The sequence below is a fragment of the Rhyacophila brunnea genome, unplaced genomic scaffold (genome assembly GCF_057557595.1).
Source record: "Rhyacophila brunnea isolate RB1 unplaced genomic scaffold, BYU_Rbru_1.0 scaffold_9, whole genome shotgun sequence".
Taxonomy (NCBI): Eukaryota; Metazoa; Arthropoda; class Insecta; order Trichoptera; family Rhyacophilidae; genus Rhyacophila; species Rhyacophila brunnea.
This window is the reverse complement of record NW_028233361.1, coordinates 26,287,790-26,311,750: the sequence shown is the minus strand read 5'-3', so window position 1 is coordinate 26,311,750 and position 23,961 is coordinate 26,287,790. Positions and strand designations below refer to the sequence as shown.

General features: G+C 33.4%; 1 protein-coding gene across 1 annotated transcript in view; it reads right to left on the bottom strand.

Moving 5' to 3' along the window:
- The window catches only part of nonC (serine/threonine-protein kinase Smg1), a 341,011-nt gene that overhangs the window by 49,003 nt on the left and 268,047 nt on the right, over positions 1-23,961 (bottom strand). Inside the window, exon 2 of the mRNA XM_085959664.1 lies at positions 873-1,180. Within this exon, the coding sequence (XP_085815790.1) occupies positions 873-1,180 (308 nt within the window). The remainder of the gene's footprint in view (positions 1-872; positions 1,181-23,961) is intronic.

Below are 23,961 nucleotides of genomic sequence, written 5' to 3'. Positions count from 1 at the left end.
GTCGAAAAAAACATGTAATTGTTCAATTTTTATTAGAAAATGAGAGATTTAGCAATTATTTTTTTCATTTGTATTTATAGAATTCTTAAAAGACAACGTAAAATGTGTGTCGTTCTCACTTCTCCGTAAGTAAATCTACATGTAAATAATACAACATTTCAGAATTATCGGCATTATAATAAATACACAACTGTCAAACCTCCACTTTTTATACTGGTTCGTTGACCGTCCGTTGGTCAGTAGTAGAGCATAGACAAATCATTATTGTCTTCATGCTTTTGGCTTTTCAATGGAGTATCAGGATTAGAGGCACATCCATAGACTAAAACCGTATATGGTTTTAAACTGGCCGTCAATAGACTGAAACCGCTGTGGTTTTGAACCATGTGCCAGACTAAACCTATGATTTCTGTTTATGGAAATATAAAGAATAATATTATAAGCATCTGATCGTATCCGTTTATGTTTATACCATACACTTACACTCACAAAACTTAGTGAACATATATTTTCATGAACAGAAATCAAAAGTAAATAGTTTAGTTTGGCACACGGTTTTAAACCTGTTTCAGTCTATGGATGGCCTCTATGCTTATGATGTATATTTATGGAAATATATTTTAACTAAGTAGTACATAATATATAAGTGTTTGACCGTTTATACACCGTATATATATATATAATATATATACGCTCAAATACTAAGTGATCATATATTTCCATGAATATAAATCATACGTCTATGAATGGCCTTGTGATAAATCTAGTGATTTACATAATGGTTACTCGCCCGAAAAGTTAATAATCAATCCTACAAAGATAAATTGTCTTTGAGGCTACTTAAATATTATACATCGCTTAAGATGACTTACTTGTTCTCGAGCCAAGCGTGCCTGGCCTCCGCTACCCTGACGACCAGCATGTCCCTGGCGCACTTTCTCTCGAGGATGGCTCTTCTTCCCCTAGCCCCAGCGCCTCCGGCAGCATGGGCAGCGGCCACGGCTGCGACCCCTCCGACTGTAGCACCGCCGGCACCCACCCCGACACCGCACACTCCGCCACCGCCGTCACCCCACTCAACCAGCGGGTCGTAGACGAAGGCTTCTAGCAGTGTGAGGAGGGTCTCTCGGCCGCGCTTGGCCGTCTTCAAGGCGTGCTCGCAGGCCAGACGGAAGATACCCTAGAAAAGAGATGAAACGACAATATTAGAAAAGAATTTATTACTCGACAACAAAACATAAATGATACGTATTAGCTTAATATAATGGTAATGCAGTAAATGATATGAGAAATATTAATTTTGGTCACAGTCCTACGGAAAGCGATGGCGAACCTATAGGACGAGAAAAATGTAGTATACATGGAATTATTATGGATGAATTTAAGTATCTACGCTTGAGGGGCTCCTTAGCTAAGACATCATATTGGTCTCCCCAGAAAAACAACTTATTTTAATAGTCTTAATTGTTTTTTGTTGTACGTTTTTCTAATACAAATAATTTTGCATATATATCATAATTTCCGAACGCTACAGTCACTTCTGATATACGACGTTGTACATAAAACATTTATTTTGGTGGCATATTTATTTGCAATTTATTCAATGAATATTTTATTACAGTAGCTACTTAATTCGTCGGGATTTTGGAACCTACAAATTTATTCACAAAGGATCAGCTGCTTCGCCTGCATCAATGTGTCGTAAGACAATATTATTCTAGGGAAATCACTATACAGTGACAATACGCGATTCGCACGTATATTGGAATAATTGTTAATTGCAATGACTGTTTCAACGCTACCAATGGTAAGCATACAATTAATTAATATTAATACCACACAACTGCAAGCCGCTTACTGTACTGCCATGGTGCGAGTGTATAATGAAATCTATATGTGGCAAATAACACATGAGTGATCAATATCAGGGAACACAGAAATGAGGAAAGCGGGTTATCTTCTGAGTGAAACTGTAAAAAGATACGATTCTAGAATGTAGATAAATATGGGACAAACTTAAGCACGTGTGAAAAATATTTAATTTTCAATATTTACGTGTATAATATGTGTAATATCTGAAGACATTCAGCGGGAAAATGGCATGACGGCCATTAAGTCTTAAAACAAAACTGCCTTCATATTCTTAGTATATGGCGACTGGCATTTATATATTATTACCCCATTATGTGATAAACACATTTTATAAATCATCACTACCAAGCACATAAACGCTGAATTTCTTGAAAAGGAACGTATTTCACTATCATCTAATCATTTATGTATTTTTAAATCATGCACGTTAAGAGCATACTTCAGTGAAACGGCAAATAATTTTCAACTATAGGTGCGACGAAATTTTGAACCCGCTGGCAATCGGAGAGCGAAAGTCGAGCTGTGAACACGTCAAATTGTGTCGTGATGGCGACGGGGGTATTAATTCTTAAATCGTGTAAAGATGACTAAAAAACGTTACCATTTACTTGAAAACGAAAACATGTCAATGAATATATTATTATTGTTACTAATAGAACAATAAAACATTAAATGGACGCATGTTTAATTTTTATGACAAATTATATTTCGTTCGGCACGCGTCATTTACACAATCCGCGCATCGCCTAGTCACGATCTTTTTAGACCGTGCCCCAACTGAGGTATAGCCTTATTAATTTATCGAAATATTAAATTTTTGACGTGTTTTTAATTTGTGACGATTATTGTGAACTATTGAAGACAGTAATAATAAAACGATTCTATCCATATAACGGTTTCGAGGGTGTTAGAATAATAGAAAACTCAAACAAACCGCTACAAAACCCTCATCAGGCTCACCTGACCTACGGATGGAAATGAAAAAGAAATGCTGGAGATATTTTAAAGGACAATGTTGATAAGAGAAGACTCTGCATGTCTAAAAAGGTACAATCGTGAACACTGTGCGTCGTACACTGATCCTTTCGTAGCCTCACCTGCCAAAGTTGAGCGAAAAGGCATACCTCAGAGGTGGAAGAAACCCAACTACCCAAAAGTCTTCTATTAAATATACCACATAAGGAAAACGTAGGGTCGGAAAATTCAAACGTCGCTGTCGGAATGTTTCGAAAGAGATACGGAATCCTGTAGTAGTAGTCAAAAATTGTTGCAAACAGGGTGGAATGTGACGTTTCCTGAAAGCGGTGAATATGAAATAAATTATAATTACAATTTCTTATATTTTTAAATCGACTTTGACGACGCACTACGGCAACCCTGCCTAAGACATGTACGAAAAATATTGGAAAAATATTCCTATTGGAAAAATCCTTGAAAAACAAATGGACCAAATGGAATTTGAACTATCTAGTGACATCTATTGCAATGCGGGCGAGAGCTGTACAAATTAATCTGCTGACTCGGAGTGCTATCCACGTCGCACAAATACGCAGTTATTTTTTAATTCTGTCAATAATGACATCAGATTATAGTAATTTTTAAATAAACTAAAATATAAAACATAATATAGGTAACAATTGAATAAAGATGATACTTGATTCAAGTTCATCTAGAAACGGATGAAACCGGTCCTTATCGGTATTAAATGATGATACTAAAAATATTAAGAAGGTAATTATCCTTATATTTATTTTTTATTAATACAATGAATTCATTACATATGCACCACATATACCTAATAATTGTTTCACGACACCTGCTGCACTCACCGCACTGACACTTAGCTGAGTTTTATTATGTAAGAGTTTAATTATATTATTGTCAATACTGTGTGGTGAGACGGCTCTCGTGGTGTAGTGCGAAGGCGCTGGCCTTCCATCCAGGAGATCTGGGTTTAATTCCCAGTGAGGACACAATAAATTGATGTAATTTTTTAAAGCCTGGGTGTTTGCGGTTGTTCAAAATTACCAACAACCACCTTGTACGAAAAAGCAAGGACATGGTTAATAATAATAATAATAAATACTGCGTGGTAAGGTTAGAAAAGGAGATGTGTAATGTGAGAAATGGATAGAGATAAAATACCATTATTTACCCACGGCTTTCTTTCCATCAAATTATAGTTATCGTGTACCTACTTGACCACAACACCTTGCACAACGCCCACGGTGGCCGTGCGTCTTAAGCGTTGGATATAGTCCAACGGAAGGGTATGGACCTAATAGGTTGAGCAAGTGGCTGACATCCATTTCTCGTAAAAAACAAAATCTGTCAATACACACCTCTAATCTGTGGAGGCTCATATGATCCTATTAGGATCGGACTTGGTCGAAAGAAGAAGTACCTACTTGCACTTGTTAATAAATTTGAATTAAGTATATTTTTCCTTATTCAAGACAAAATTTAAGAATATTAACAGCTTTCGGTGAATATACATAATTTGAAACATGTATAATACAACATTTTTTTATTCAACGAATAATGTCGTGGTCAGAGCATACGGTCGCAAATCCCGAGGGGCACATGTTCGAACCTGTTGGGTGTCGTATTTTGTGTTTTAAAGTATGTATGTGGAACATATTATTATATATTTATATGTAGGCATCGCTATTAAGTCGATCTTGTAAATATCCCACTCAGTCGAATTAATACCTGTCTCCTGACGAATTTCATATGTATAATAAGCGCCATGAAATTGATAGGAGAAATTATGCAATTTGATATTCCGAGAATCAAATGAGAGCAATACCTCGTTGAAATGCGTTAGACATTAATAACCGGAGCGATCGTCACGTGTGACATAATAACGACATTGCCTTGTTTGCAGAATACGTAATATGTCAACCTAATGAATTTCTGCAGGTAGCCATTATGACTTTAGCATAATCCGAGCTAGGAATGTCACATTGCATTTTAAACAGCGAAATTTGATAATGCTCTCAGCCGTGTCCTAGTTACCTGAGTATTTATTATATTAACCTTCATCTTTCGTATATATTTCTTTAATTATCATGGGAATTTTACGTCTGTCATTTAATATAAAAAAAAACTATATTTTCTTGGTTCTACTGATATTTATACAAAATTAACTTAAAACATTAATAAATAGTAGGCTAATTCAATACGTACACATATTCAAAGGAATTATTTGAATTAAATTAATAATACATTAGTTATACCACTTTTAGTAGTATTACAGTAGAACCTAGATAAAATGGACTTCGGATATAGCGGACATGCTGTCATGTGAAAATTGTTAATCACGTGAGTCATAACGCCATGCCGTCCTGCTCATAAACTGAATGTAGCACTGACGTTTGCATCGCTAATTCACACAGCTGCACAGCAGTTTAATTTGTTTAGTGAATGGATGCATTTATTACTTCCTTCAATAAGTTTACAATGGTTATAAGTAGATGAAGGTGACACTGGGTAATCACATGATGACTGACAGTGAATTAGCAGATTATGTTATGATCTTGGAAAATGAGAATGGAAGTTAAGATAGCGGGGAAGAAGAAACATCACGCCTAAAAACGAAGTTATCAGTGATAAAATCGCATCTCGACGATCTAATAACATTATTGATTATTCGTCAAAAAACGAAATTCAACTATATTACACACATTTTCGTAATTTTAGAAAGGTGTTTATAAAAAAAAGCAGACTTCAAAAGCGTAAACAAAACTTGATTCTTTTTTCAAAGCAGGATTACCGAAAGCAAGCGCGTCGACATCGAAAATTAACGCCACTCAACAACGGGTGCGTCTGGATATATCAGTCGAATACGAATAAACAGGATTATATTTGTGTTTTTATAATACGGACTTTCGGCTTTAACGGACACGTCCGTTATGTCGAGGTTATACTGTAGTACGCCTTTTCAAGTGATCCAGTAAAATCAAATTTGTTTCCAATAGATTAAATCATGTGTACGTTCAGTTTTGAATATAATTACTTAGGTATGTTATAAACTCTTATTAGATAGAAAGTTGGCCAAAAGCAATTATAAATTATAGTAGGTATCGTATAGTTAGCTTACCCTTCCTCACCCACTTCATGCACATAATCATAATCCATTTATGCAAGCGCGACTGGGTGCATTTCCCCGAGGGATGGATGCAGCATTCACTCGACTGCGAGTTTTCAACGCAATTATAAACCGCAATTATTACGTGTATTTCCAGTGATAATAAGTTCACCAGAAGCAAGTAATAGAGTTCTGTGAATCTTATAATCTATTTTCTGTCTAAATGAGATGCGACGTAATCATTTGATAACTTAATTACTTTATAAAATGAGTGTTAAGTAGGTATAATTACTTTGTAAAGTTTGTGTCCACCTTGGCCCTCATGGTCTAGTAGGTACGTAAGGCGCTGATCTTTCATCCGGAGGCTTCGGGATCGATTCTCCACGACACAATATATTTATGTTATTTTATTGAAGTCTGAGTGTTTGAGATTGTTTCACATATATTACTAATTACAAAACTATCCTTGGGCCTCATTATGTGTTGTAGTGTTAAAAATAATATATATGTATTATATATCTATCATGTAAAAACATATATTGTTTCAACTTCTTTCGCCCACACGATTAGAATTTTAAAGTATGGGTACCAACATTTCGAATTGAGTTTCTGTAGGGTTACAATTATTATTATCAATATTGTATAAGCCTTTCAGATGTGTACAAGTAAAAAAAACTCCAGAACTCGTAAATCACCTAATCGAAAATAATCATAACTTGATAAAGATAATAATTTAAAAATCTGTTAGATTCTGTTCATAGTCACTCTAATTGTTCCTCAGTTATTTAATGAGCGAAACACGTGTCGAAGAAAAAATAACTATCTGAATAATACCAAATACACATTTTATAAATCGCTGAATCTCTTCCAGGTAGGTATTTATATTATAAAGTGCTCGATCAACCAACACCGCAGTGGAGTAGTGGCACATTCTCCCCCTATTGCTGCGAGTCGCAGATTCGAAACCCGCGGCTCGCTCAATTCTACATGATGTTTTGTTGACGTATGTTGGATACAGAGCAAAGACGCTAAGACCCCGTCCAACGTAAGCGCGTTCGGAGCAACTCAAACGTATAACCGTGTGTGAAAATGTTCGTAGACAAAGTCTTTTTTTGGTTATACGTTTGAGTTGCGCGCGCCGCTCGACGCTCCGCCGAACGCGCTTACGGTGGACAATCGCTAACAAAAGGTTCCTCGTGGACCGTATGGTAACTTTAGGAATAAACATGGTTATAAAATCAGGGTTTGGAATAGAACCGTAGTAGTAGATATAGATGCAAATAAGTTATTAATGATTGAAAATAGACAGTATAGTAATGTAATATAGTTATTGAAGTGAGATTCGAGTTTCAATAAATATAAAATATCCAACAGTGCCACCTTATATTATGAGGTGGCACTGTTGGATCAATCCGAGTCACGCAAGAGACGAGAAAGTATGTATGTGGAACCAAAGAGATGATACCGGAATAGAAACATGTTTATTTCCACTCCGTGAAAATTAGATCTCAAATACGCCTATAAAAAAATTGTAGGCCAATCACCGTACCTATGAAAATCATAGGGCGTTGATTTTACAAAGCGAAGTCATTACAAAATAATTTATGTATTTATGTGAGTATAAATGAATATAATGAATAGATAAATTTAATTATCCCACAAATCAAAAAATAATGACCGCAGACTAGTTGCATATTTTTTGTATTACTTGATATTATAGATTACAATAATCAATAATCGTCCAGTATACATGCACGATATTGTTTGGCTTTACTGTTACGTTATGAAATTAGTGGGTTAATTTTAATTGTAAGATTAGTTCAAACGTCAACCTAGTTAAATAATCGATACATATTTCGACAAGTCAAATTATATTCAAGAAACAGTATGTCAAATAGATTAAATTTAATATCGAAAAACGATATCAAAATGGGCTCGTTAAAAACAGGAAATACAACATGGAAAATATTTTAATCTCATAATTTTGGTAATTTTAGTCTCTAGCACGACTGAGAATTAAGAGCTTTCGTGACGAATCAGATCTATAGCGTTTGTGTACTAGGAAGTAGGAACAAAATAATATAGAATTACTGTCATAATCAGTGGTGGCTCGTGGATATTATATCTGGGGGTGCTGCGGTTGATTAAAAATAAATGTTTATTTGGATTATATTTTACTATTAAGATCAAAATTATTAAAATTTAACATTATATCTGTTTTTATTTCATTATAAAATTGATTCTAGTCTTTTTTCCTTGAAAGAATGTCTATCACTTTTTTGTTACTTTCGACAGCTGTCGCGCTCAGAGCCGCTATAACCGACAACGTTCGCAACACGAAAAAATACTGTCAGAGCGGCAGTACTAGATTAGCTCCTAGCTGCGAGTCCCGCTCCCCGCGCGCCTCCTTCGCCCATCGAAAATGGTACTGCATAAATTCACTTTTCTGATATTAGTATCGTTATGTATGATAATAATTATTGGATGTATCAGTGCGCGGGCGAGCTTAACACCCTTAAATAATATTGATATTTTCATATAATATACATAATTTTATAATATTACATTTTTCTCAATTTGCTTGGGCAGTGCGGCATTTGCGGCAGTTCCGCAGTGCATATGGACGAACCGCCACTGGTCATAATATCAAACCAAGGTTGAAGAATGTGGAACGAGATGATTTTCACCATTTTCGGAGACTATATAAGCATACAATGTGCGAGGCAATGAATCGTACGTTTCCTTATAATACGCTTACAATATATTTAAGAAAATAAAGTTTTCATGAGCCTATCTATCGTTGACTATCGATTTTCCTGAGTAGACGAGATAAAGAAAATATATTTCCGGGATAGCTGATTTCCCGCTTAATTCAAAATACAAATAAAAATATTCGTAACTACCTAAGCAATCGTATCGTAATATTCTTATTAATTTCACTCAATGTGTTCAACGTTACCGACCACAAAGTAATCTATGCCATAGAAATACGACTTTCATGTAAGCTGTTCAAGGAAACTAAGAAGCTTTTTACGTCTTCAAAATTTAATTCTTACAGGTCTATAATGAGATTGAGCAAAATTCATCCCGCGATAAACGTGTTGAATATGCCTGGTATAGCCTAGTTGCCCTAGTTCATGATGTGATGTATGCAGAAGTAATTTATACAATCTAAAATGTATTAAACCATTATTATGAAATAAATTGGCTGAAAAATAAACCCTTATCTGCCAGCAACAACAGTGGACGCAATGTCAGCGTCATGTCAAGTTAAATAATAATCACAAGAAGAAAAGCACAACAAAAACAAAACTCCCTCGCAAAGGTGGACGCTATTTTCCAGGGTAGGTATATATTTTTTATTCACTCTGTATAGTGAATTCAGAGCGCAGTTCATGACATTTTCCTGATTGAAACGGGCGGCAGGCAAATAACACAACATTAAACGCTGGAAAACAGAGCCATTGTAATGTAAGTTGCCAGTTCGGGGAATTATAAATATTATTTACAAAACAACACTGGAGACTGACTGGTGCAGCATTAATTTTTCAAACATTCGTGTTTACATCGCAAAAGGTCTTGACAAATAATAGGGGTCACGTCTGGGCCGAAACAATCTGGTACGCCCCCATTCTTAAATAGGTACTCGGCACTCTTAGGTCAACTTTCAACTTCAGTCGTCCGAGATATATTATATTTGATTATATAATAACATGTCAGGAAAATACAATTAATAATGTTATTATCTTTTACTGTAATAATAACATTAAAAAATTCGATCAGTCATCAAACATAATTTGGAAATTTAGCAGTTTTAATTTTCTCACATAATGTAGATAATTTTAAATGCAATATTTGTTCATATACATTATATATGCATAGGCTTTGACCACTTTAAAATACATAGTATACGTCAGAGCGTTGGAGCGGAGCTCGGAGCAGGAGCACGGAGACATGGAGTTTTACCCGGAACAGGAGCGGAGCCGGAGCACCGAAAATATATAGTACCCCGCTGGCTCCGGATATTTTTTTTTAAATTAAATGTTTGTACTAAAATCCAATACAAATATTAAGTATAGTTGACACTTTGCAACACTTGAATTATAATATATAAATAAAATCACTTTTTTGACAGAATAGGCAAATAATGAAACACGATTTGCTGTCGGAATTTTGTTTCATAGAATTAACAATGAAAAGAACGAATAATAAATTTTATTTCAAAACTACAAACGTATTTTTTTATTTATTTTTTAACATTTGTATATTATATACAATAAATATTAAAACATTTTACCTGGAGCGGAGATGGAGTAAGAATTAGGTCCCGGAGCGGAGCAACTCAAAAAAGGGTCCGCTCCAGCCCAGCCATCCGGTTGAAATTGATGCAATGGAAAAAAAAACCAATCTTTGCCTTTTTACGAACAAAGATCAGATGAGCAGATTGCAACAGTATCTATCTAATATAGACTCCGAAATATATATTAAAATGACACCTACGTGTAAATTTGGTCACGGTTTCCATTTTTTGCATCTTTTGAGAATCGTAGGGTAAATCCGCCATAGGGAAACATTGAACAAGTAAGATAGAGGTTTCAATAATAGTTATGGCACATACCATGGTCCATTATAATACTGGCCTGCTACGTAAAAAAGACAGTGATTTTGGTTTTAGTGAATACACTGAGTATTATTTTATTTTTTTGAATACACTGAGTATTATTTGAATCGCTAAAAATACGCTGAGCTCCGCTTGTCGAAAAGTCCCATTTATTATAAAAATTTAAACACATTTTAAATTTATGAGTTGTATTTCTGTTAGGTTACAATATTTTTGATAACAAAAATGAATAAGTGATTTAAAAAAAAATTTAAACGTGTTTTGAGCGGTCATATAACAAGCCTAAACCTGTGTGTCATCTCACCACTGTGCTGCGACACATTTATGACCTATTATTCATACATTCGAACGCAATAGACTGATAAATTAAATTATACCTATATTTAAGTGCTATCTCGTTAGCGCCCATTTAATGTCAATAGTGTTGAAAGTCTACCAACTGGCGAGTGAACAGAACAGCGACTCGCGATGTTGCGATACATCACTAGTTTTTTGGAATAAGTTTATTGGGCCACACATACTGAGTATGGGTAGTTTCATCCGAAACTTGAGTACACAAACTGGTGACAGTATTTCCAACTCACCTCTAGTACACACATATAAGTAGTCTACGAACTCCAGTGGTAACAACTTGCTGTAATGTTTTTACGCGAGGAATCGTTAAGTTTCGTTAAGGTTTCGTCGCTGTACCACGTCCAATGAATGTTTTTTTCATAACGCGGTCTACGTAAGTTCAGTAAGGTATTACTTAACCGTAAGATGCTTTTGATTAAGGCTTTCGCCCTCGTTAATCTCGAAAGGGGGGGAATATTCCCGGCATAAACTTCTCACTCATATTATGTTGTACCCACACCACATAATACACTCCCACATCTTATACTCCTTCCAACATTAAATACATACATTTTGCAAGCAGGGATGGATTGGTGATTTGATAATTTTATAAACAATCGGTCCATAGTTGCATTAAATTATATTGAATTGATTAAAGTTTTGTATTATTCCATGAGTTGTTTTTCGTGACCAGGGCTACACCAGTAGAGGTGAATTTAATATTTAAGACGGTCAATAATACCAACATAATATTTGTTATCCGATAGAATTTGCTTTATATGGCTACCCATTGGCCGATATAAATAGTCAGTATTATCAGTTATTTTAATTAAATTTTATCGTATACAATCTTTTAGTTTAAACCATTATTTTTGAGCACAAAAAGCTACACAAAACCGTCTTATAAATTTTTACTGAGTCTACCTCCTAAGGCAAAAATAAATATACAATATTAAAATACGAAAGCACCACTGAGAAGGTTTTAGGTTCAGTTCTCAGATTTATTGAGATATAATATTAACTATCCTACATGATGAAAATATGGTATGTGATCTAAGCAAATTTGAGCCAAAATGGTTCATTAATTTGATTTGATCACAAAACAAACTTATTTAAACCTATAATACATGTATGGTTAATATAGAATCAATTAATTAAAAAAAATGAATTACTAGTTACAGTGGTAGTTGTTAATTATTTTCGAATCTGTTCGCAGTAAATAAAAATTTTCGATTGTTTATTTCGTTCAGATCAATTAACGTATTAGGTAAATGTATTTCTATGTGAAACTATCGTAATTTTCTGCAAACAATTTACCGTATTCCACACCGCCACGCACTACACTCGGTCTTAATCAGGCGTATCACCAGTGTGAAGCAACAGTACTTTTCTATGACTGAAAATGTCTCAGGTGAATTTACCCACGACTGAGATCGCAACGCACTGCAAGTGTGCGTTAATTGAATTTGCATGACTTTAAGTTAACAGTGCCCATGGGAGAGAAGAGCACATATAGAACAAAATTTAATTTTTAGTAAATAACAAAAGTTAATACAAAACTACCGAACAATCCAAGTCTTAAGATGTTCACGTAGAAATTAAAATGCCGAAATTTTCTAAATTCAATTAGAAACAGCTGGTTGAACCAACTTGAGGAACTCTTCCCTTACGTCTTAGTATAATAAACAAACAAATAAGGATAAATAAGGAAACGCACAAGCCTGTGCGATGTGACGATATCATAAAACTGATGTGCATAATCATAGATTAGTGGTAGCCCAAGGGCCATGTGCAAGGGTTTGCCTTATTAACGAAATGAAATTCAGCAGGAGTACGTGACAGCGAAAGGCTAAGGATAGAGAATAGTGGACGAAGCAATGGGAACTTTATTTATCAGTGGCATATCAACCCCGACTAACGATATTTATATTGTGGCTGTGAAGGCAATTGAGTATGTTGCACGTATTGCAAGTTACAAGCGTCGACAACCACGTATAGCTGAAGCTGAAGTAGACAACACGTCGCGATTAAATAAAGGCGTTCTGTGGGTCTATTCTATACCTATCGACCGCTAAAGTGATAAAGTGATAAATATTATCAAACTTAGGGTAGGTTTGTATCAAAATATTAGCACTTATTGTAACAATTACACGAAGTTGGTTTTTATTGTTGCAATAAGTGCTATATTTTAACAGCACCTATCTTACTGCTGTTAAAATAAAGCACTTATTGCAACAATAAAAACCAACTTCGTGTAATTGTTACAATAAGTGCTAATATTTTGATACAAACCTACCCTAAGTTTGATACTATTTATCACTTTAGCGTTCGATAAGTATAGAATAGACCCACTGGATGTGTATTTGAACAATCACGTTCGGATGCGAAGCGTTTAAGCATTTTACTTGTAAATGTGAGTATGATAAGACAAGATGTAAGCAATACATAAGAAAAAATGTATATTTAGATACCTAGTCACAATCCATACTATTCACGGAACCCTATTCCTATAAATATAACTCGCGTAGGTTTATATTAAAATCATAAACTGATACCACTAACAAACAAAGTTTTCAAAACAAAAGGAGAAAAAAAATGTAGCTATATCAATAGCCTGTTAAAACAATAATTATAAGTGAATATCCATGACAAATAGGAGTAGACAATATTATTTTATTATTGACAATGCTATACCGTCTATTTATACATATTAATACCATTTACCTACTAGCAACTAGCGCAATCTATTTTTTTTTTACTTTTAACAATTTAATCCCGATATAGTCAATGTCTTGATAGCACGAAGACTCAGATGGGCCGGTCACGTTATAGACGTATCCATAAAGTTGATGAAGGAATCCCAGCAGGCACTCACTCCCTGGACCACCTCCGAATGACATGGACGGATAACGTCAAGAGTGACCGACTAGAAAGAGCCCCAGAGAGAGATTCCCGGAGGACGGTTGTGCAGTCGGCAATAGACCTCGACGGTCTGTACCGCTAGATTAATTAAGTATTGCTTTTATAAGATGTAGTTCGTATATTTATTCATATTGTATGTATAAAAAAAACTTAAATTAATCATTAAAGTTTAGAATCGTCAGTGAGCTTTTAAAACTTTCGACTTAATATATTCTGTATTCGTTCTTTATCTACCTTACTGACTACGAATGTTTTACAGTATAATTGTGTACTATTCTCCAATAGGGACTCTTCGCCAGCACTTCTCTTAGCACTCTCTTGGCCAGACAGTCTGGCCCGAACGATTCTAGTAGGGAGCTCACGTGGCCAGGGGGTCTGGCCCAGAGCAGGTATACATTTACTCCCTGATTTATCAAAAGCGCAAGCGAATTCTACAAAATATTATTGTCAACAAATGTAGTTAAACATTATAACATGCAGGATAAACCATCAACTTTACATTAGTATCAACCGTTGGGTTGAATAAATTCATGGAAAAATTGATGTATCTATTCACCTGATTAAATATTTTCATTGTCAAATATTTTTGAGACAGTCTGTCGTAATATCCTGTAAGGGGCGGACTTTTAATGCTTTTCCCACTTACAGTGACCATATTTGTTTGTATTATGGGACTAATTTTTTCGCCTTGTAAGTATATTCATATTTTTAGATATTGTTATTGTTATTTATTACAAACAATAATTTCAACAGTGTCTAATCGAACTTTGTCTAAATATTATTAACACGTGCGTCAGTTCTTAGTATTTTTAAAAATATAAAAGGGTACACATTATGTATATTATGCATAATTTTGTATTTTGAATATTCCTCAAAGATAGAAATTACCCAAAGGATTATATTATTTTATTACATGCCGTTCGCCGAAAGAGATTAAGCAGCTGGGATTTTTGAAGAAGTGTAGTTATCCATTGTTGACAATACAATTTGAAAGTAAAAATAAAATTTTAATGTTCAATAATTGCTAAAGCATTTTATGGTTATCTAAGTAGATATATTTTGGAAAAAGGATGAAGTAAAGTAAACAAAATGATGTGTAGGTATTCTGTAAACAAACCCATCGCTGGTGATTGAGAATTTTTAATATTACCTACTAATTAAAGATATATATTATTATAATCTTAGCATTGGTGAGTGGTGACATAATTTTCGATGTTAGTTAAATTTGTTCAAAATAAATATACAGTGTTGCTTTTAACTAACAATAACATTTCTATAATATTTTCATCACAATTTTACATGGCTTATTTGAGTTTTAATATTATAGATAAGTACATAAATATTATGTATCTATAGTTTGTGAAAAACTCAAATAAATCATGTCAAATGGTGATATCGTACACGGTATCTCGTAGATTTTAATTAAAATATCAATTGGATTTGAAAAGTCTGTAATGGTAAGTAGGTACTTAAATGCATATACTTACCTCCTATTCACCTATTGACTATGATTTTTATAAATTATGAAAACCACTTTAAATAGTAACTACCTAATTATTATTTCATCCAATTTAAATCGGTCTGAATTATACATTTTGTAAAACTATCAAAATAAATAGGTATGAATGGACAACTGATATAGTAAACTGTTTCTTTGAGAAAATATATATTAAAACTCTACGCAATCAATTAAATAACAATAGAACATTTCAATAGCATACTACTTGAATGCAAATTATTTAATTTTTTTTCAGTTTATAAAAAAAATGCAAATCCACACCAACAAAATAAATTTGATTATTTAAATTTGAGAGCGTTAGTACACATTTATTTCAACCTTTTAAATAAATAATAAAAATCATAAAACCTCATATTAATTAACGTAACTGAGCTCAATTAAGAAATATACTTACTGAAGTTTCATGATTTATGTTGACAATAGAATATAATCAATCTATATTTAATTATAATTGGCAATAACATTCATTTTAACGATAGAGATTAAAAATACAAACGATAATTAATATGGTCATAATTTATAAAAATATCAATAATAATTTACAAAAAAATTAAAAAAATCATACTTAAATACTTTTAAATTATAAAAACTCCGTATAAAAAAATATATATGTCAATATATCCTCATACTCTTTGTTAAAACTTTATAGACACGCTGTATTATTTTGAGTTAAACATTGCGCAATGATGGTTCTTCCGTAAAAGAGCATTATAAATATAGTTGTACTAAATAAAATCGTATAGAGTAAAAAAAACGCGACGTAAAACACGGTTCAATCTCACAGTATGAGTCTGTTACGCGGAGTCTGTAATCTATTTCGTCCGCGCAAAAGCATGTTGAATCAAGTCAAAACACCAAGCGCGTAATATTATTCCAAATAAAAACGATTTTTTGACATTATATCAGCTGTTTATTAATTAATCAACATTAAATTTTGATAGGAATATAGACCATAAAATGGTCTATCTGATTTACTTAAATAAGATAAGAAAAAACTCACTCATTTTATATGATGAATTTAATAGCGTAAATATTTTAGTTTTTTCGCTCTCCTGAACATTTGTGATTTTAGACTTACACCGGTTTTTCCTGGGGCCGTCGAATTATGATTATTTATAATCTTAGTAGGTACTTTCTTACTTCTTAAAACTTTCAACTTCAGTATTGTCTCGACCATGATCGTAAATACGTGCGTCTAGAACGGTTAAGAAATAATTGTCCAACAGAATATAATCTATTGTAATTATTATTACATTCTAATAAATCCAGTTTAATTAATATAAATTCGTGTTTAATGAAGTTCATCTCGCCGTTCCATAACAGTACCTATTAATAATAATCATAAATATCTACAGTAAATAACGTGATTAAGAAAATAATTAAATAACAATCACCATGGAAAACACCAAAAATAACGATGGTGATTATTTCGATACAAGTGACGACGAAGATTTGTATACTTTTGATAATATTGATTTTGATGACGTTGAACGTGTATATAATCGAAATTCAGGAAATGGCGAAAATAGTCATAGAGACGCGGATAGTGGAAGTGTCATTATCGAAACCAGCGATAATGGATCGTCCAGCGAAGAAAGTGAAGAAGAGAGTTTGATCGGGAGGGCCGTTAATTATCATAATGATACAGATAGTGAAAGCGATATCATCCCGCCCAAAAGAAGGAGAAGTGCATATCTCAGCGATGATAGTGATGAAGAAGATATAAGACCTTCGACACCCATCAATCCAGATACCACCAACCCAACACCCGTTAATCCTACCACACCATGTAACTCAACGAAAACATGGTACTCATTGTCTACTATCATTTCACCTAAAAAAATCAACTTTTCTATCGGAAATAGAATAGTTGGGCCGAATATACCAACAAATTGTTTGGAGCCCATAGACTATTTTCAGTTATTTTTTACAAATTCCATAATAAGTAAAATTGTTGAAGAAACAAATAAATATGCAACTTCCAAAATTAAAAGAATTAACCCAGGTAATAATTCGATGTGGAATTCGTGGGAAAATGTGGGCGATGAAGAATTTAAAGCCTTTTTAGGTGTTATTTTAAATATGGGAATTCGACCGCATCCTTCGCTACAAGATTATTTCTCCACGGCATTTACAGCGTATTCGCCATTTTTTCGATCTATTTTTAAGAGAGAGCGGTTTCTTCAGATATATTGGATGTTACATTTACATGACAACCAGGGAATCAACCGCGAGGATGGAAGTCTTCAAAACAGAATTAACAAAGTGGATATGTATATGAAACATTTGGATGAGAGATTCCGTGAACACTTCTTTCCGGGAAGAGAAATAGTTGTTGATGAATCTGTCGTGAATTTTAAAGGGAAAATTTGTTTCATGACGTATAACCCAAATAAGCCGACTAAATGGGGTATTCGTTTATACGTATTGGCTGATTCGAGTTGTGGTTATATTTATTCTTTTATTCCATATTACGGGTCACTTACAACGGAGAAACTAATTAGACCTGATCTTCAATTTACATCCAGAATAGTTTTACAATTGTATACAAATCTATTGGAAACTATTCCGGAAGCAGAAGGCTATCACATGTATACCGATCGGTTTTATACCAGCCTACCGCTTTCAGATGAACTATTAAAGTTGAAAACACATTTAACAGGGACGATAATGACGAATAGGAAAAATTTGCCGACAGCCATAAAAAAACCAAAATTAAAACAAAGTGAAGTATTATCATATGGAAGTGATGACACAATGGTTCTTGCGTGGAGAGATAAAAGAGTTGTGACAATGTTAAGCAATTGGCATTCTAACGAAACACGCCTAGTAAACCGAATCAAAAGAGGTGGAATAGAAGAAGAGATTGTTAAACCAGAAGTGGTTATTGATTATACTAAATATATGGGAGGTGTAGATAGAGCAGATCACTATACTTCAACATACTGCTTCCTAAGGAAGACATTAAAATGGTGGCGAAAGCTCTTTTTTTGGGGTTTAGAAGTTTCGGTGGTCAATTCATATATTTTATACAAAGAAAATAAGAACAAAAACAATGAAAAACCATTGAGTCATCTTCAGTTTGTAGATAAGCTAATTAATCAGCTGGTCGGAAATCATAGAGAAGGATTAAAAACAAGAAGAGGAAGACATTCAATAGATCCAGAACAGCGGTTAAATCACATCAATCTACATGTCATTATGCCTGATATACAGAAAAAATATAGGGATTGCGTTGTTTGCGGTTCTAATAGGAAAGAAAATCAAAGAAAACGAACAATGTATTATTGTAAAACTTGCGATAACAAACCGGCACTTCATGTGGGCGAATGCTTTGAAAAATACCATACTTTAAAAAAATATTCTGATTAGTGCAAAGTTACATTGGTTTAAAGTTTAAATCGTAAACTATTTTCATTGTTATAACAACATTTAAAATAAATATCATTAATTAAGTGCATTGTAAATTTTATGTGTTAAACACCGTGTATAGTGATCAAAACTAGTGGAATAGCTTGTTTATACTTTCTACCCAAAATAAATATCATTAATTAAGTGCATTGTAAATGTTATGTGTTAAACACCGTGTACAGTGATCAAAACTAGTGGAATAGCTTGTTTATACTTTCTACCCAAAGATACGCCCCTTTTACGTAAGTAGCCTATAAACAAATCAATACCAGACGTCATTTTGAATATTACAGCCAATAAATAGTTTGCATGCGAAAAAATTTGCAATGAGTCACAGGATAAATAAAAAGAAACTGCTCCAAGAATTTAAGTACCATTTACGGTTATATTACCTGTGTTCTGAACTATGAACATAATATATTGGTAATTAATAGATGACTATACAACATATTTAAAGCATACGTATTACTTTTAGTAAATTTAAGTCCAATAAAGCATTTTTTTTTTGCGAATCGTACCAAAAACCCATTGCATCAGTAATGGTCATACGAATCGTCAAACACGGTGTCCAATATGTAATGAAGTTTTTTTTTTAATATCAAATTTAGAAAAATGAGTTTTTCTTGTATATTCAGGTACTACAGACAAATTTATTGACATTTTCACTCGCTGTATCAGTATTAAGTTATTATTGAATATAAACATCACAAGTTTTCTACTTTAAACTTCTACAAGAAAGTTCCGAATTTAGATCAGAGTAGCTAATACGTTTTGAAAAAAAATGATCAGAGTGGAAAAGGTTAACCAACAATATGAATTGACGAACTTTCACAGGAAGTAAAATATGGTGGTGTCAGTGCTCTGTAAGGCCTTTTTGTGATCGTAAAGTCTATATCATATTAGGCACTGAGGGGTCTACTGCGGAAAGCCTTAGTTTACGACTCATTAAAAGAAGTTTTTTTATAGAATTCGGTAGTATCTTATTGACCGAAGAAGTAAGGTGACATTCAAACATTCATTCTACGACCAATTAAGTTTGAAGGTTGGTTAATATTTCTAGATATATGTGAATATAATACAGACAGGATTTATTTATGTGTATGTAAGTATCTGACTTATTGTTATAATAATAATAAAAACCTAACTTATAAATACGTGTACTATAATATATTATCGAAATATAATGAATGTAGGTATATGGCACTGATTGTTATTTTGTTAACTGGTAATTGAAAAAGTAAATATAATGTAGTGATACTTGAATATTATAAATAAATGTGATTTTACGAGATTTAAATTTTCTCGAAGGTCAGTGGTTTTCATTTTACTGCGATATAAACATAATTGGAAGCGCTTTACGTTATGAGTATGTATAAATACGGGATAAATTTAAACATATTTGAAGTTGAAGATTTAACACATCAGCGAATAACTTCACCACTGATAAGGAATAACTGAAGAGAGAGCTCTTACGCAAAGAATTTCTCAAGTTTCATTAGGATAATTTTGCATAGTAGGTACCTACTTATATTTTCTGAAAAAATAATATGGGATTGATATAAAACAATTTGCATTTTGACTGTATTGCAGCATTCATGGAACCTATCGGTAGCACTCTCTATTTAGCCGCGTCGCACATCTAAACTCGTCTCGACTGCAAAATGTCGAATATGTCGAAGTGATTTTGTTGGTATTCACAAAACACAAGTAACCTAATGTACCGTCCCGCACACTGTTCGCAATAGTTTATTATGAAAAAAAAACAGCTGATGTCGCAAGCAACCAATTTCACTTGACATGGACTGTATGTCGTATATTCTTGGCGTTGCGGTTACGCATGCGCAGCCGCTACGAGACAGGAGTCGTCATTTCTAATCTAACCGTGAAACTCACCAGTCGCCATATCTCATACTCATACCACTTTGAATTCTTGTTGACGTTTCAATAGATTGCTATGAATAGCTATGTGCGCCGGCGATAGTTGCAACATTCCTACAAGGATTGATGTATGACCAAGGAATCCTAGCAGTGCCTATCTCTCTTGGGAAATATGACAGTTCGTCATCACATCTCCAACGCTTTCGGTGCGTTCAACGAAAAAATGGATCAGAAACAGATTATAGGAACTTTTCTCTAGTTTATTTAATAAGTATATAACAATTTTTATCATTATAAGCGGAAAGCTTTTTTAAGTATTTATTTAAGGATTTTTAACCAAGAACGGAGCGAGCAGTAAATATGCGAGATGGCAAAGTAAAAAATCGAAAATAGTAGGTACCTTTAAATACATAAAATTGTGAAATATCAAAACGTTCGTGGTAAAACTTCCTAATGACTAATAATAATAACATAGATTCTCACATCTTGGAATCAAACCAGTCATATCTACCCTTAATCTTATTTCCTGATCAGCGTTGAGTTTTGATGGATATTTAGTTTTTATTACAGCTACCGCCAAATACCCAGCTTCGAGGAGGTAAGTCGTTGACAATGGAATCAAGATATTATGGTAGGGGTATTTAAAACGATAATTTTTATGAATTGGCGTCGCGAAAGGTCGGTTGGCTATTTGGCATGCCGAGGGAGGGAGTCATATACTATTTTGGCTTCGCGTGTACATCTATCTGCATTATAGAAAGGGTAGCAAATGTTATAATATAAAAAAACAGCAACCGAAACGTATGAATCTATGTGACCATGTATATGCCGCATTGAATTAAGATTGACTGGAAATTTTCGAAAATCATGCGGCGCCGTTGGGAATTAACCTCGGCGTAAACTTTGAAAACGTCTGGACTCACTCTAACTTAAAAAAAAAGTTTTTTTTTTTTTTTTAAAGATAATTGAATTTTAGCGCAGATAGACAAAGTTTGAACGAACATTTTAATGAAATAATAGATACCATACAATAACAATAAATTTATTATAGCCTGAACATTCAGTCCGGTAAAGCAAATGTGAGCATTTTGAAGAAGGAGCTTCGTCTTTCTATATTATATTCTTATATTATATGTTTTTTTATGAATATACGACATATATCATGTACTACGTTGCTCATTTTTCCAGAAAACACATACAGCCTACGCAACCATTCCCGTGTTACGACCACATAGTAATTCTATATTCCTAAAGTTACCGACTGGCCAATTTTAGGGAATGCCCCAAAATAGGAGCCTTTAAAACAGCCAAAAATTCAAATGTTCCTAACGACTATGTAGGTGATTTATATGGGTAAAGTGAAGATTTGTCGATTTTGATAAGTAGCAAAAAGGTCTAGTCTAAATTTAGTATCAACATAAAGGCCTTCAAAAAATGTCGCCATAAATAAATAGAATCTTTCATAAACATAGGTAAGAGAGTAAGCACTGACACTCCTCTACAATTTGATGGACATTTATTTCCTGTAAAAAATCTCCAGATAGCAAGGATTACCCGAGACGAATGACGCTCCCTTGCTTTCCTCGGCGTCGAATTCCGAATACCTTTTCTTTATAATATATTAAAAGGCAGCAAAGCCCTAACGTTCAATCTATACCTAATACGGGTTTCCTTTTATAATATTCATCACATGGAAGAAATAAATATTAATGTACGAAAGCGAGTTTTGGGAGTTCGCGAAGGGTAAACGACGCATCCTAAGGGTCTAAGAAAAACCATACAAGCGAAGAAAGTAATAATGCAGTAATTTTCAACATATACATTTCACATTGCATTTAAAGCTTAGGTTGTTCCGTTCATGATATAAAACAATCTAAGTGCCTAGTAATTTATTTTATACAATTGATTGACCTAACCGTCTTAACCTAATGCGGGGACTAAGAAATCGAAAAGTTAAGTTTCCAGAGTAAGATTTACGATTACGACCTCACAATAAGTTAAATCATAATTAAAATAAATGTTAACTATACACTTGATAAAAACATTGGAATAAGGCTGTGTTATTTAAATTCCGTTCTGAATTGATCAAAAATGTCGTAAGTTTTTAAGTATATATCATATTAAATGCGTCGACTACATTTTAGACAACATCGATACAATGAGTAAAGCAAACACCTATGACGATGACGAGTTTACGATGCGCTCATCAATTTTACGTTTAAAATGTATCTTAATATAATGTATAACAGTAGCGAAGGGTGGAGATAGGCTGTTAAAATCTACTATAAATAGTGCACATTAAACTTTGTTAGTCACAAGTATTTGTTTTTATTGAACTAAGACTACAATTTACAGATGGTATTGGTTAGTTTTCAAAAATCAATTATACCCTGCCTGGACCAAACCATAAAAGTTTTGGTAAACTTTTGGCGATACGACAAAATGAGCACACTTTTTCATTCATATTTATTTGTTTTCGTTGGATTAAAAATATATATTACACATACTATTGTTGGATTTTTTTTTAATTCGTTTAGCCCTGCTTAACCAAACTATAATACATACAAAATATTATTATATGTATAAAATATCCAAAATTATGAACGATTTATTTACATAATTTTAGATATTTTATAGATAGGCGAGTATTTTTGGACTATTCTCTATTATGGCTTTGTTTTCGCAGGTATTTTAAAAACTAACCAACACCATCCGTAAATTGTAGTCTTATTTCAATGAAAACAAATACGTATGACTGGCAAAGTTTAGTGTTCACAATTTATGGCGGATCTTAACAGCCTACCTCCACCCTTCGCCACAGATGTATAATAATATTAATATGTATTCATTTATTTATTTATTAAAAAAACATGTACGTAGATAACAAAATATTAATTTAACAAACATGACATTTAGAATGAAAATAACAGGTAAATCAAATTAGTAGAAAAAATATGCCAAATTATCTCAATAGAATAGAATTTTAAAAATAAAATACATGGTGCATTACTAAAGATGTCTATGTCTCTAGGGAGTATGTACATTGACCAACCGCACAACCGATAAGTCTGACGCGAGGAAACAGTTTTTATCCAAAAAAGGTCATGTCTGTGACCACGCATGTGATTAACGGGTGCATAAAATTTCAAATGCTCCAGAATATTAGGTTTGGAAACTATACCACGTGAGACCAGGGTAAAAAAATATGTATAAAATAATGCAGTTACAGCATTCGCACCTGTGCTAATGTGCTCTAGTCGCGAAATGATCAATAACCCTCCGGCGAATTTTACATTGAATAAAAATGAAATAACT